Consider the following 16,003-nt stretch of genomic DNA (forward strand, 5'->3'; position numbering starts at 1 on the left):
ACTTCCGTTGTATAATTGCAAGGGATTTGATTTAGGTCATACCTGAATGGTCTAGTGGTTTTCTCTACTTTCTTCAGTTTAAGTCTGAATTTTGCAATTGGAGTTTATGATCTGAGCCACAGTTAGCTCCCGGTCTTGTTTTTCCTGACTGTGTAGAACTTCTCCATCTTTGGCTGCAAAGAATATAATCAGTCTGATTTCAGCATTGACCATCTTGTGATGTCCATGTATAGAGTCGACTCTTATGTTGTTGAAAGAGGGTGTTTGCTATGACCAGTGTGTTGTCTTGGCAAAACTCTGTTAGCCTTTGCCATGCTTAATTTTGTACTCTAAGATCAAGCTTGCCTGTTACTCCAGGTATCTCTTAGCTTCCTATTTTTGCATTCCAGTCCTCTATGATGAAAAGGTGTTAGTTCTATAACGTCTTTCAGGTCATCATAGAACCGTTTAACTTCAGCTTCTTTGGCATTAGTGGTTGGAATATAGACTTGGATTGCTATGATACTGAATGGTTTGCCTTGGATAGGAACAGAGATCATTCTGTCATTTTTGAGACTGCATTTCAGACTCTTGTTGACTATGAGGTCATCATAGAACCATTCAACTTCAGTTTCTTTAGCATTAGTGGTTGGGGCATAGACTTGAATTATTATGATATTGAATCATTGGCCTTGGAAATGAACTGAATTACTAACATTTTGAATGGTTTTCCTTGGAAACAAACTGAGATCATCCTGTCATTTTTGAGACTGCATCCAAGTGTTGCATTTTGGGCTCTTGTTGACTTTGAGGGCTGTTCCATTTCTTAGGGATTCTTGCCACCAAGAATCAGATACAGTGATCATATGAATTAAATTTGCCCATTCCTGTCCAGTTTAGTTCACTGATTTCTAAAATGTCAATGTTTACTCTTGCCACCTCTTGTTTGCTACTGCTGCTAAGTCACTTCAGTTGTGTCTGACTCTGTGCCACCCCATAGACGGCAGCCCACCAGGCTTCCCCACCCTGGAATTCTTCAGGCAAGAACACTGGAGTGGGTTGCCATTTCCTTCTCCAGGGCATAAAAGTAAAAAGTGAAAGTGAAGTCGCCCAGTCATGTCCAACTCTTAGCAACCCCGTGGACTGCAACCTACCAGATTCCTCCATCCATGGGACATTACAGGCAAAAGTACTGGAGTGGGGTGCCATTGCCTTCTCTGATCTCCAGTTTGACTACTTCCAATTTACCTTGATTCATGGACCTAACATTCCAGGTTCCTATGCAGTATTGTTCTTTTCATCATAGGACTTTTACTTTCACCACCAGACACATCCACAACTTGGCGTTGTTTCTGCTTTGGCTCAGCCTTTTCATGCCTTCTGGAGCTATTTCTCTGCTCTTCTTCAATAGCATATTGGGCATCTATCATCCTGGGGAGTTCATCTTTCAGTGTCATACCTTTTTGCCTTTTCATTCTGTTCATGGGGTTCTCATGGCAAGAATGCTGAAGTGGTTTGCCATTCCCTTCTCCAGTGGACCACGTTTTGTCAGAACTCTCTACCATGACCTGTCCGTCTTGGGTGGCCCTACATGGCATGGCACGTAGTTTCATTTAGACAAGGGTGTGATCCATGTGATCAGTTGGTTAGTTTTCTGTGATTGTGGTTTGCATTCTCTCTGCCCTCTGATGGATAAGGATAAGAAGGTTATGCCAAGTTAGCTCTTTCCTAAATGTAAATGATATTTTTTGTAATGTGTTAATTGATGTATTTTTCTTATTATTTTAGCCAAAACTGGACAAACCAAGACATCTGCAACCAAAGTAAATAAATCTTCAGGTATGTTTTCTATATTAGGATGTTAGACATATTAATTAAATTATTTAAGACGGTTTTGTCAGTAGTCTTGGATTTCATGTAATAAAGTGTTTGCTGAGTATATACCAATTTTTGAAATTTACAGTCATCTAGAAGTTTTAAGAAGGCATATTTAGTAGACAGTGCTCTTTTCCTGCAGTTATTATCAAAATAAAATAATTTAACTGGCAAAATATTTCTCATGGTGAATATTAGATTCCCTTTTTCTCTTTTTGGTCTTCTCTGTTTACTTTTCTTTTATAAAATAGTCCAGATAACAAACTTACGGCAAATTATGTTCTATTTGCCTTTTTTGTAGGCTACATTATATTTTAAAGTAACTAATTAAATTTTTTTCTCCTTGCCCTAGTATTTATCCCTCTTTCTGTTTTTCCTATACTAGAAGTAGTAAAGTGAATTTCTTTGTGGTAATAGCATAGAATAGTGAAAGAAATACCTTAAGGGTTCATTTGGGCTGAGGTTACTGCAGTGTGACAAAACTTGGGCATGACTAGGAAATGACTGGTTAAATGACAATATAAAGAATAGTGTTTCTCTTTTTGAGCAAAAATTAAGGTCTCTCTCTGGATATGAACAGTGGATTTGTAAGCTATTTTGATTAAGTATTGTAGATGTTATAATTTCTTTTAATAACTTTTCAAAAGCATGATCATATTTTTACAGAAGATCCTGTTAAATAGGGTGATTACCACCATTGTTTATAAATAGGGTAGTGTGCACAGAAATCAGTAAATTTCCCCAGACTTCACAATTTAACGTGGAATTCAGCTTGGATTTAATGACTTCTGATCCTGGGCTTTTTCCTCATATACTGTGTTGCTACTTGTTGAGAATCCTGATTTTAAGAACTAAACCTCTTGTTGCTCTCTGAATAAAAAGGTTCAGTTTTTCTTGTTCTCTGGCAGTCTTTTTAGTGACACTTAGATGATCACAGTCTTTATATAAACATCATTTTGGAATATAGGCAACAGTAATATATGCATATGTACAAAGTGTTAAAGTTCAAAAAGTTCTGTTAAAATAGGACCCATTATGAATGAGTCAAAACAATCTTGATGTGGCCTGACCATGATATAGGTATTCTTAAGGGCTTCCTTGGTGACTCAGCTGGTAAAGAATCCGCCTGCAGTGCGGGAGATCTGGGTTTGATCCCTGGGTTGGGAAGATCCCCTGGAGAAGGGAATGGCTACCCACTCCAGTATTCTGGCCTAGAGAATTCCATGGACCGCATAGTCCATGGGGTTACAAATAGTCAGACAAGACTGAGCGACTTTAACTTTGAAGGGCTTTTTAATCGATTGGGAGCCAAGGAAGTGTGAATTGGGAGGTCCTAAATATAACTGCTTTTGGAACCATTAAAGCTATCATAGAAATGTTTTTATATCCTGTAGTTAGTAATTTTGCTTCTAGTTGATTTGATTTAAGTAACTTGCCTGAATGCTATTTTTTAAGTACCCCAAAAGGGAGGTGAATTATCATTTCTAATTTAGCAAATGATCTGTATCCCTAAAGATGATAGCATTTTATGTTTTGAATAAAATATAGTCTGTCTTATATCCTTTGTGAGGTTCTTTCAGTATTGTTGATACTAGTTAATAAATAAACCAGTTTTGACTGAGCTTTTGTGATTTAGGGAAGTCAGCGGGTTCTGTCAAATCTGTGGTAACAGTAGCTGCTAAAGGTAATAAAGCTTCAATCAAAACAGGTAAGACTGTTGAAAGGTTATATTGTTTATTCTTAATTCTGTTTTAAAGAATATAATAAATATATCAAAAGCAAGTTTTAAATTTACAGAATTTGTATCTAGCAGTAGCAGTATCTGATAACATCTTGAAAAGTTTAGTAGATACTTCTTTGATACTTAAAACTTAACACACATACAACTTTTGTTTTTAGGTGCTTTGGTCTTTGACAGTTTTTGCCATTGCAGATATTTTTGGAAACATTCTGACAGCTGTATAATATTAGACTGCTATAACCACTTCCCCCCTGTTTAATCTTTCTTTTCTTCATGTTTTCAGAGTTCTCACTTCATATTATCTTTCTCAGCTTATAGAACTCCGCTAATATTTCTACTTTAAAGATTTTCTTTCCATGTTATAAGAATGTATCTTCCATCAAGAAATGAAACACTAAATTGTAACATGTTGAAACTAACATGATCTGTTTATTAATATATTTTCCCAGTAGACTAATGTAATTGTAAAGAATCTTTGTGGAAATAATAAAATAGAATTTTTGTGTGTGATTTTGGTGTGCTTTTGGCACATGAGGATCAAATTTGTGAATCATTAGTAACCCTTAACAAAAATTATATCTCAGTTTATATTTTCTTTTACTGGTAAACAGATATTGAAAAAAATTAGAAATACCTGGAAAAGAGCTGCTTTTATAATGAAGTTGAACTACTTATTTACTGACATAGTAGTATGAAACATGCTAAATGACTGAATACAGCCTTATAATAATGGTTCAACTCTTACTTTTAAAAGCAAAATCTGGTGGAAAGAAGTCTCTGGAAGTCAAAAAGGCTGTAATTGTCAAGAACAAAGACACCAGTAAATCTGTGAATGTACCAGGTAAGCTTGAATTGCTATCATTCAGTGCTTTTGTTTCATTAAATCCTATCTGTATACATTGGAGGTATATTTTGGAGTAGTTGCTTAAAAATCAAAAGGATTGTTTTGTGTTTCAAAGGAAAATTTGTATTAGCTTTGTCTTTAATCAGGTCAGCTTATGGAGACTTGAAATAAAATAACCTAGCTTAAGTTCCTGTTTATATTCATTAGTTTAATTGTATTAGTGTGTTTTTCTAGACTAATAAGAGCTCAGCTGGTAAAGAATCTACCTGCAATGCGGGAGACTTAGGTTCGATCCCTTGGTTGGGAAAATCCTTTGGAGAAGGGAAAGGCTACCCACACCAGTATTCTGACCTGGAGAATTCCATCCATGGGGTCACAGAGTCGGACGCGACTGAGCAACTTTCACTTTCACTTTAATCTTGCAGAAAGCTCTGAAATGAAGACAAATGTGGAAGTCAAAACCACTGAAAATGGAGCTAAAGAAACTATTTCAGGTAGGTAAATAGAAATTTTAGTTTATTGTCTTATGTTTAAAGATGAAAGATTAAAAATAAATTTTACTAAGGTTTTTGTATCATAGATATATATATATGTAGAAGATATATATATTACATATATAATATATATAATATAACATATATAATATGTTGGAAATGACAACCCACTGCAGTATTCTTGCCTGGGAAATCCCACGGACAGAGGAGCCTGGTGGGCTACAGTCTATGGGGTCGCAAAGAGTTGGAAACAGCTGAGTGATTCAACAGCAGCAACTATTGGGTTATACCTAGGTGAATTTAAGAATATTGTGATTCAGATCTTCACCTTATCTCTTGATTTTGCTCTCAGAAGAAATAAAACTGAATGTATTATTTAAAAGCCAGCGATTTTTGTAACTGTATCCTACTTAAATTTCTCTGGTCTTTTGCCTGTTACATACATTTTTGTGAAGCTACTATTTAATCCATTGTGGAATAAAGTTAGATCTTGATAAATAAAATACATTTGTATGAATTCTTATTTTATTTTGTATCTTCAGCTGCTGTGGAGGCCATAGAAAATGAACCAGTCAACAAGGTCAGGTTTTAATTTCACTTTTTTTTTTTTAAATGTAAGAGATTGTGACACAGTGTAGTTTTCTTACTATAAACCTAGGTAAAAAATGTACATATAAGGTATGGTGAAAATCCTGGTCTTTTGTGACCTTGTAAATATGTTTTGAGTTCAAAAATCTTGAGTTGCAGAGTAAGTCACAGAAATTTAGGTGCAGATTATCATAAGTAGATGTATATGTTATTGAGCATTTCTTTTCACTGAGAAGAAAGTATTAGGCCAGCTGGGTTTTTGAATAGAAAAACAACAGAATTTTGTGAAATTTCTTTTTTTCTTTTTTCTAATGGAAGCAAATGGGAGATATGTTAATACTTAGAATACCAGTTAATTTTTTGTATGTTAGAGGAGCAGGTGGCATTTGCAGTTCTATTTCAAGGGCATTAAGTTCACTTTGTTTTCTGTGCTTATATGTGTCATTTTGAATATGTTAAAATTTCATTAATTTAGAAATTAGTGGTTGAGATCTTGAGACCCTTCAGATGCTGAAGATAAGTTCATATTAGAATGGTTGCCCTATTCGTCAAGTAGTAGTGAAGTAGTATGTGTTAACTTACTATTTTGGTTTGAGAAGAATATCAAAATATTCTACTGCTGTTTAAAGCAGCAGTAGAATATATAGATTTACTTATTGCATTCTAGAAGGAATCATTTGCGAATACAATTTGCATGCTATTTAAAAATCATTCTCAACTAGCTTATGAAAATTATGATTTCCTACCCTCTCACCCTCCAGAAAGAAAAGTTACAAGTTGCCAATTTACTATAATGCACTTTTGTGGATTTCACCCAACATCCACTAAAGGAAAAGTTGGCGTTTTGGGGGGAGTCATCTTGAAAAATGAAATAGATCTAAGAGAAGAGAAGGCAGAAATGAAAGTATTTTGTAGTGATGATTGGGTTATGGGGTAAGGATACTAAGAGACTAGGTAAGCTTTTTTATATTGCTTAAAAGGGATTATTTTACTCAGTATGATAAAAGAATATGCCCTGATTTCCAGTAGTCATCTATAGATGTGAGAGTTGGACTCTAAAGAAAGCTAAGCGCAGAAGAATTGATGCTTTTGAACTGTGGTGTTGGAGAAGACTCTTTAGAGTCCCTTGGACTGTAAGGAGATCCAGCCAGTCCATCCTAAAGGAAATCAGTCCTGTATAGTCATTGGAAGGACTGATGCTGAAGATGAAACTCCCATTACATTGGCCACCTGATGCAAAGAACTAACTAATTTGAAAAGACCCTGATGCTGGGAAAGATTGAAGGCAGGAGGAGAAGGGGACAACAGAGGATGAGATGGCTGGATGGCATCACCGACTCAATGGACATGAGTTTGAGCAAACTCTGGGAGTTGGTGATGGACAGGGAAGCCTGGCGTGCTGCAGTCCATGGGATTGCAAAGAGTTGGACACGACTGAGCAACTGAACTGAACTAAGCTGATTTGGCGCTTCAAATATTAGCATCACAAGGCACAGGAATGGGAACTGTACATGAAAGAGTTACAGTCAAAGACAGGCAGCGTTATGTTTTTAAACTTGTTTTTTAAGTAGTGGTTACAGAAGAGAACTAAAGACCTTGACTAGATGACAGAATTATTCTGTATACTTAAAGAGTGGGAAAATGCATTTTTGTTTTGTTTTTAATTTGTGGTTTAGACCAACTTTCTGAATTAATCAGAATATTAAATGCAATTTAAATACTAACAGTGATCTGCAGTGTAAAACTTAAATATAACTAAAGTAAATAACAGTTAAGTTTTAATGTCAATTCTGAAATTTGTTTTGAAGGAAACAGAAGAAATGTGTATGGTACTTATTTCTGATTTGCCTAGTAAAGGATATTCTGTTGAAGAAGTTTCCAACCTTGTAAAACCATTTGGTGGTTTAAAGGATATTTTGATTTTATCATCTCATAAAAAGGTAAGAGTTGAAAATAGTTGTGAATTCATGTTGTCTGCAAGCGTATTTTGAAAAATAGTAACTTTACAAAACTTGAAGGGTTTTAAGAGCAACACCTCAAAATAAGCTGTCTCAAGCTAAGGCATTTTTAAAATTTTGTATTTTTAAAATACCAAATACAGTTAATCACTTAATTTTAAAGTTTTACTCTATAATCAGGTGTAGTTTTATGGTGGGAAGGGTGGATTTCCCCATTAAAAATTTGCTTGAACATGTAACAGAAAATACTTTATATAATAATAGTTTTTTAACAACTTACAAAGTTTTGTTTAGCTGTCTTTACTAGTATTTCTGCTTTTTATTTTTTTACCATTTATATGCAAATGGGAAATAACCATTTTCAGACTCAGACTGATGGAGTCATCAGTACATAGAACCAGCCTAGTTTTGTCTGTATGTCTTCAGTTTTCTATAATTGTTTATTGCTTTTGTAATTTTAAAACAAAATGTGTTAATGATGAACAACTTGTAGAAGATATTTATAGGACATGAAAGTTCAGAGAAGTTTAAATAATGGAAACAGCACCCTCAGAGTGGTGGGAAGTAGCATTCTTATAGAAAGGAGTTGGTGATCATTAGAAATTTTTGAGAGTCGAACCAGTGTACTTACGAAAACAAAGAAGGAAGGGATAGTAAGTGTAAGTAATTATATTCAGTTTTACCTTATATCAGAAGTAGATTACTTGAATGGTTGCACAGTTCTACATTAAAAGTCATTGAATTGTATACTTAAACAGGTGAACTTTATGATATGTAAACTATATTTCATTAAAGCTATTTTCTAAAAAGCACATTATTTATAATGTTTCGAGATGGATAAAAACTGAAAAAGAATAAATTTTTAATATAAGAATTTTATGTGATAATACATTGAAATGGGGGAAATTGTGAAACTCTGGGAATGAATAATGCAGATTCGTAGTTTGCATCATATACCGAAGTGAATGGGCACAAACATAAAATCCAAATACCAATCTAGATTATTTATGCCCGGTTTTGATTAGAGTTTATAGACAAGTAAGTTTTTTGAGATTTAATATTTTTCTAGATGTTACGTGGAAAAATATCAGATTCACTCATATAAAATTTTAAACATTTTTGAAATTAAAATTAACATAAAGCAAAATTGAAATAAATGATTTTTAAAATATTTGTGTAAATGGGAAACAAAAGATTTGTATGAACATGCTATAACATACTAAAAGTTTGATAAATATGCTGGCTAATGACATAAAGAGATAATTTATTAAAAAAAACTATAAGTAAAAATATGGACTGTTTTCACCTCATTAACTATCAAACGTATGGAACAAGGTTCAATCATTTTACTTAGCCAGGTATGAAAATTAAAACCAAATTGTATGGTATTCCAATTTTATACTTAAGAAAATAACAGAACATAATTTGATAACTATTACACATTTCTTTGGTTCTTTCATTCCTCATATTTCTCATATTTTGTCAATCATTGAGTTTGTTTACTTGATTCATGTTCATTTAATGTCTGCTACATGCTAAATACTGCTCTAGGTAGTAAGGATATAGTGATGAACAAGGTAAATAAGATTTCCTTAGTGTCATTTACTACAGTGTCCCTTGTTATTCCTCTTTAGTCTTGCCTTATGAGTTCAGTCATTATTTCTTGGTTTTAGTTGTAGTGTTCTTAGTGTGTAGGTCTTACTTTCTAAGGAATGCATTTTTTATTTTAAAAATATTTAGTAAGTTATAAAGTTCATCTGAGTTAAGTATTAATTTTTTAAGGAGAAGTAACTTAATAAGACTTTTTTTTGTTCTTGTAATTTCTATTTTAAAAGGCATTTATAGAAATAAATAGAAAATCTGCAGATTCTATGGTAAAATTTTATACCTGCTTCCCAATATCAATGGATGGAAATCAACTCTCAATAAGTATGGCTCCTGAAAACATGAATTTAAAAGACGAGGTAAATAATAGATTTACCATCATATTTACTAAAATATTATTAAAATTTTTAATCAGATTTATTATAATCTGTTTTGTTTTCTAGTTTTCTTCTTCAGGTCATGTGTTTTTTTCTCAGACACTAAGAAAGCATCTCCCTGTTTCTCCATAGTCTCCCATCTCATTGTTTGAGAGTTACTTCCCTACTGGGGGAATCCAATCCCTCATGTATGGTGGAAGGGATTATTTCCTTTCATTTCTCATAACCAGCTGGTGCTAGGTCTGATCTGTTTTAACTCCTGAAATTTCTGGAATTTGTTCTCTCTTCATCCCATTCACCTGTGCGTCACCTTTAAGACTCTTACTAAAAATAGTTGTTTGTTATATGCTCTGCCTTCAATTTTGTCTCCCTCAAAACCTTTTTCACAAAGTCATGACACTGGCATAAAATTCAAATTTATTTGAATTTAACTGATTCAGAAATCCTTCATTGTTTCTGTGTGGCCTGCAAACATTTACTGCTAAGAGGCATGAAGCAGAGATACTAGGAATCTCTAGAGAAAGGTGGGAATGCATGTCTTTTGAAAAAGCCTTCCATAGAGAATCATTCTAATGTGATATAATTGCTGGGGTAGTTTTATATATGTCAACATTGAAGAGAAAAAAAATTTAAGAACTCTTGTCTCATAAGGTAAAGTTTGTTTTCTGTACATTTAAGCCTTTCATCAGCTAGCTTCTTCCAGCTTTGATGTCTTTGTGTCATGCCACTCCTGGCCTCTTTATATAATTCAGTAGCATCAGATTGCTGTACACTTAACCTTGTGATGTTTTTTTCACTAGCTTATATCTCTGTTCTCATCTTCGAGTTTGCTTTGTAATTTGAGTTCTGTTACTGTCTGCTAAATTAGATCTCTTATTCCTTGTATGTGAATTTGAGTGTCTTTCCCTAAATGGTACCCCGTTACTAGTCTTTAGTGTTCTTAGGGGAGTAAGAAGAATTAAAGTCTATGGTTGGGTGTGACTTAAATAACTTTTGTAGGAAGAGGGAAAGATTTTTGGAAGGAACAGAAATTTTGCTTGACTCTCATTTTATGAGGTAGTTCTTAATGCTTGTTCATATTTTATTATAAATCTTGACTAATTAAATATATAAATAAGAAAGAATGTGCACCTTCAATCTTCTTTATTTTGCCTTTCTAGGAAGCTATATTTACAACCCTGATAAGAGAAAATGACCCAGAGGTAAATTTTGCATTTAAACGCTCTTGTACGCTTGTTTAATTGATAAAAACATTGTTTGTTTCATTGTTTTCATCTGTCAAGAATTAAAGAAAATCTTAGCACTAGTTTTAAAATATTGAAGTGATGGATATGTCATATGAGTCTTCTCTTGGTGAAAAAAAAATAAGAAATAGAGGATAAAGGAGTCCCTAATTTGAAATATTTTTTAGATTCTGGAACCATATTAACTGACCTGGATAAATATTGGGTATATTAGGTATTTTGAGTAAATGTTATGTTGATAGAAAAAAGATTATACTTCCTTTTTAAGTATATTATTTCACTGATCATTCAGATATAAAATTAATACCACATTATCTTTACCTATATAGTCATTTTCTTACCCTTGTGAGAGGATGTCACCTGACCTCTGAAAAATTATCGTTAATCTGTGTTTTATAGTTTGATACTTCAGCTGTGTGTGTGTTTCTAATGCTGTCTCTTTAAAAAAAAAAAAAAAACTACAGGTAAATACAGATAAAATTTACGATCGATTTGTACATCTTGATAACTTACCAGAAGATGGACTTCAGTGTGTACTTTGTGTCGGACTTCAGTTTGGGAAAGTGGATCACCATATATACATGAGTAATAAAAACAAGGTAACAAGGTCCCTTCTATTTTACCTGTGTATCTTGTAGAGAATATGTTCAGTTCAGTCACTCAGTCGTGTCCGACTCTGTGACCCCGTGAACCGCAGCATGCCAGGCCTCCCTGTCCATCACCAACTCCCAGAGTTTACCCAAACTCATGTCCATCGAGTCGGTGATGCCATCCAGCCATCTCATCCTCTGTTCCCTACTCCTCCTGCCCTCCATCTTTCCCAGCATCAGGGTCTTTTCAGATGAGTCAGCTCTTCACATCAGGTGGCCAAAGTATTGGAATTTCAGGTTCAACATCAGTCCTTCGAATAAACACCCAGGACTGATCTCCTTTAGGATGGACTGGTTGGATCTCTTTGCGGACCAAGGGACTCTCAAGAGTCTTTTCCAGCACCACAGTTCAGAAGCATCAATTCTTTGGCGCTCAGCTTTCTTTATAGTCCAACTCACACATCCATACATGACCACTGGAAAAACCACAGCCTTGACTAGATGGACCTTTGTTGGCAAAGTAATGTCTCTGCTTTTGAATATGCTATCTAGGTTGGTCATAACTTTTCTTCCAAGGAGCAAGTGTCTTTTAATTTCATGGCTGCCATCACCATCGGCAGTGATTTTGGAGCCCAGAAAAATAAAGTCAGCCACTGTTTCCCTATCTATTTGCCATGAAGTGATGGGACCGGATGCCATGATTTTCGTTTTCTGAATGTTGAGCTTTAAGCCAACTTTTCCACTCTCCTGTTTCACTTTCATCAAGAGGCTCTTTAGTTTCTCTTCACTTTCTGCCATAAGGGTGACGTCATCTGCATATCAGAGGTTATTGATATTTCTCCTGGAAATCTTGATTCCAGCTTGTGCTTCCTCCAGCCCAGTGTTTCTCATGATGTAGAATATGTAGCTGAACTCTATATTCAGTATGGTGCACAACTTTTAATTCAACTTCTGAACTGTAAACATTATTCAGCCTCAGAACAGAATTATAATATACCATCTTATTTTCTCCTGGGCTGTAATAAGAAGGAAGAACTCCTAGTTTTAAGGGGAAATAGAAACTTGCACAAGGTAGAAAGATAATGTGTGCAAAGAACATTATCTTATGGGGAAGTTTAGACTTGAGTTCATCTAGCCTTAAGTACCTTTGTGACCTTAGCTAAGTTGTTTACACTTTTAATTCTTATTTGTAAAAGGAAAGAATGTCAACCAGGTATTTTCTAAAGTCCTTTCCAGTGTTAAAACACACAGAGATAACTGTTAAGTTATATGTAAAGAAGTAGAAATAGTCATTCCTTATTTTCATAATTTGGCTAAAGCCGAAAGAATAAATCCTTTTTACATTTGCTATACCTTTTGCCTTTTCTTAATTCAGCCATGTGCCCATGAAAATTAGGGCTTCGTTAACTGTGTATTGGGGGTTCCCAGGTGGCTTCGTGTAAAGAATCCGCTTGCTAATGTAGGAGATGCAGGAGACATGGGTTCAATTCCTGAGTTGGGAAGAGCCCTGGAGGAGGAAATGACAACCCATTCCAAATCCTATGGACAAAGGAGCCTGGCAGATTACAGCCCATGGGATAGCAAAGAGTCGGACATGACTGAGCAGACATGGACACAACCGTATATTACCTGGAAAGTTCGAAAGGGTTTTATAGCAAACTTGACAGTATTTGCTCCATAAAATACACCTGATCTGCCAAGTAGAAGTGAAGTGAAGTGAAGTTGCTCAGTTGTGTCCGACTCTTTGTGACTCCATGGACTGTAGCGTACCAGCCTCCTCAGTCCATGGAATTTTCCAGGCAAGAGTACTGGAGTGGGTTGCCATTTCCTTTTCTAGGGGATCTTCCCAACCCAGGGATCGAACCCAGGTCTCCCGCACTGCAGGCAGACGCTTTACCATCTGAGCCACCAGGGAAGCCCGATCTACCAACTAGTAGATACTAATTCCTTTGACATGTTTAAGAAATTTCTTTAATTATGTTTGTCAAAGTTGAGTAGTGTTAACCATAGTTACATTATTGTTCAGCCATCAACACTCTCCATCTCCAGGGCTCCTTATAAACTGAGACTTTCTGTCCATCAAACAGGAACTCCCCATCCCTCCTTTTCCTAGCTCCTGGCAATCACCACTCCACCATTCATATTTTTGTCTCTCTGAATTTGATTATTGATATTTTAGGTACCTCATATAAGTGGAATTGTACAATATTTGTCCTTTAGTGTCTGGTTTATTTCACTTAGCATAATGTCTTCAGCATGCTTTGTAGCCTATGTCAGAATTTCCTTCCTTTTTGAGCCTGAGGCTGATAAAATATCCCATTATATGCATGAACCACATTTTATTTCTACTCATCTGTTGGTTGACACTTGTGCTTTTGCCTTTTGAATGTGTGAATAATACTGTATGAACATGCATGTACAAATACTTTTTCCAGTTCTGGCTTTCAATTCTTTTAGGTATATATTAAAAAATGAAATTGCTAGATCTTATGGTAATTTTCCTTTTAATGTTTTAAGAAACTTAATATTTTTTTGTCTTCTCTAAAGGCAATTCTTCAGTTAGATAGCCCTGAATCTGCTCAGTCAATGTACAGATTTCTGAAACAAAACCCACAGAACATAGGTGACCATGTATTGACCTGCACATTATCTCCAAAGATGGACTCATCAGAGGTAAGATTATTTTGTATCAGTTTTTGTTTGTGCTTTTAGAAAATGAAGGAGACATAAAGGTTATTCTCCCAAAGTTAGAGGATGTAATCTGAAAGTAATTTTGAAAATTATTCTTGGGCAGTAGTCAAACTGGTTATGAGTTTAGATAGTTTGTTTTAAAATTTTATTTTGCGATCACTATTCCAGTTTTTATAGTTTATGGAACAGTGTGAATTTGTCTAAATGAGAATAAATTGAGGTAATCTTAGGAAATGTAGCATATATGGTCATATATGCAGAGCAATTCAGTATCCATAGCATGGTTATCTCCAGAATGCAGAGTCTACACTGAGTCCATTTTTACTTCCTCCTGATAGAAGTTTGTTGTTTTCTTTTAAATTACTTATAAACTCTCTTCTTATATAAGAAATAAAATTTTACAGTTTCTTGGCTTGCACCACAGTAAAAACACTGTCGTCGTTGTTACTCAGGTCATAGAACTTAGTTACTGTTTGTTGAATCTGTTCTCAGAGCTGTTTTTTCTCACACTCTGTTCTGAATTTTTGGTCATTTGCTTTGTAAAGCACCTGTATACCTCTGCTTTTCTTTTTATTGGTCTTCTGAGTTACTTCTGTTATTTCTTGGACTCTGTATCTCCTATTCTCTTGGATTACTTTCTGTTTGCTAGAACACATTGTCAACTAATTTTCCCAGAAAGTATGTGTGGCCAGTAGACCTTTTGAATCCCTGCATATTTGGAAATGACTTTATTTTTCTCTTACCTATTTCATTGGTAATGTGTTTAGGTGAAGAATTCTTTGCCCATGCTGTTCTTTTATTGTTTGTTTTTTTAGTGGAGCAGACAGACTGTCGATAATTCACACACACACATATACACCTTCTCTATTATAAAATAGGCTAGCTGTAATATATTGTGTGTGTGTCAGGTGGTTAAAAAGTGCTGTAAAGTACTGTGGAGACAAATCAAGATAAAAGGATACAGAGTGCTGAATGACCAGGTATGCCAGGGGGATATGTGTATTTTAGACTGGTCAGGCCCCTCTGAGAAAGAATTATTTGAGAAACCTAAAAGAAAGAAGAGAGCAAGCTCTACTAACAGCAAGGAAAAGAGGTTTTTGGAGAAAATAAGCACCAAGGCCTTAAGGACAGTTTGGTGATTTGGGAGGATCAGTATGATTAAGTACAGTGAACAAGGTTTTAACTTGGGTTTGGATTTTATTTCCTACGTTCTGCAGATCTAAAAATTAGTATGTTCCTTCACCTGAGGAAAATTTTTCTCTTATGTCTTTGAATATTCTCTTCAAAGTTTAATGTTCTGTCTTTTTGAAAGTAGCACTTGTATTGATACTTTGGATGCTATATCCTATTGAATTTTTAAAATTTTCAGAACAGTTCTTAAGAGAGTATTCTTTAGAGCTGTTTTTAAAGGAGTTCTCTGAAATACCTTCAGTCAGTTTTGTATGCTTAACTTGTTCTCTCTTGTGCATTTTTTTCTCTCTCACTAATTTATGAATAAAGAAGCAAGGTAGCTAATACAGGTATCTGGTATAGATTTCCTTCACTATCATATAGGTTGGTTTTGTTTTCTAAGAAGTTTTCTTTAACAAGAGAAAACTGTTCGTAAGCACTGTGGATAGGGTTTATACTGCCATCTCTAGTTTTCTTTATATATCGTTACAATGTAGATGCAGCACCTTACCAGATATCCTAGTAAAGAAGGCCTTTACTCTGGGATGTCAACTCTCACACCAGGAACCTCTCTAGAAATAGTATTCCATTTTTATATAATATAGTACTCTGCTTTTAATCTGACAATATCTAAAGAGAGATCATTCTCAATTCAGCACACATGATTCCCACAGAAAAAGCCTCCAGCTAGTATGTAAAGTTCTGAAACGTGGATATTTTTGCTGTTTTGTTCAGTGATGTATTAAGTGCCTGGATCAATGCTTGGTACATAAGCACTGAATTTTAATTACTGCTTCTTTCATTTTGGGCTCCAGGACATTGCTTTCTTGGTGGTTCAGATAGATGT

General features: G+C 34.8%; 1 protein-coding gene across 2 annotated transcripts in view; it reads left to right on the top strand.

Moving 5' to 3' along the window:
* The window catches only part of ZNF638 (zinc finger protein 638), a 72,292-nt gene that overhangs the window by 38,902 nt on the left and 17,387 nt on the right, over positions 1 to 16,003 (top strand). For both annotated transcript variants that reach the window (XM_068968487.1, XM_068968551.1), the window contains exons 10-19: positions 1,768 to 1,818; positions 3,491 to 3,562; positions 4,350 to 4,436; positions 4,865 to 4,933; positions 5,476 to 5,513; positions 7,330 to 7,461; positions 9,315 to 9,443; positions 10,622 to 10,663; positions 11,170 to 11,304; positions 13,843 to 13,968. In XM_068968487.1, coding sequence (XP_068824588.1) covers positions 1,768 to 1,818; positions 3,491 to 3,562; positions 4,350 to 4,436; positions 4,865 to 4,933; positions 5,476 to 5,513; positions 7,330 to 7,461; positions 9,315 to 9,443; positions 10,622 to 10,663; positions 11,170 to 11,304; positions 13,843 to 13,968 — 881 coding nt within the window. The remainder of the gene's footprint in view (positions 1 to 1,767; positions 1,819 to 3,490; positions 3,563 to 4,349; positions 4,437 to 4,864; positions 4,934 to 5,475; positions 5,514 to 7,329; positions 7,462 to 9,314; positions 9,444 to 10,621; positions 10,664 to 11,169; positions 11,305 to 13,842; positions 13,969 to 16,003) is intronic.

Source organism: Capricornis sumatraensis, chromosome 1 (genome assembly GCF_032405125.1).
Source record: "Capricornis sumatraensis isolate serow.1 chromosome 1, serow.2, whole genome shotgun sequence".
NCBI classification, from domain to species: domain Eukaryota; kingdom Metazoa; phylum Chordata; class Mammalia; order Artiodactyla; family Bovidae; genus Capricornis; species Capricornis sumatraensis.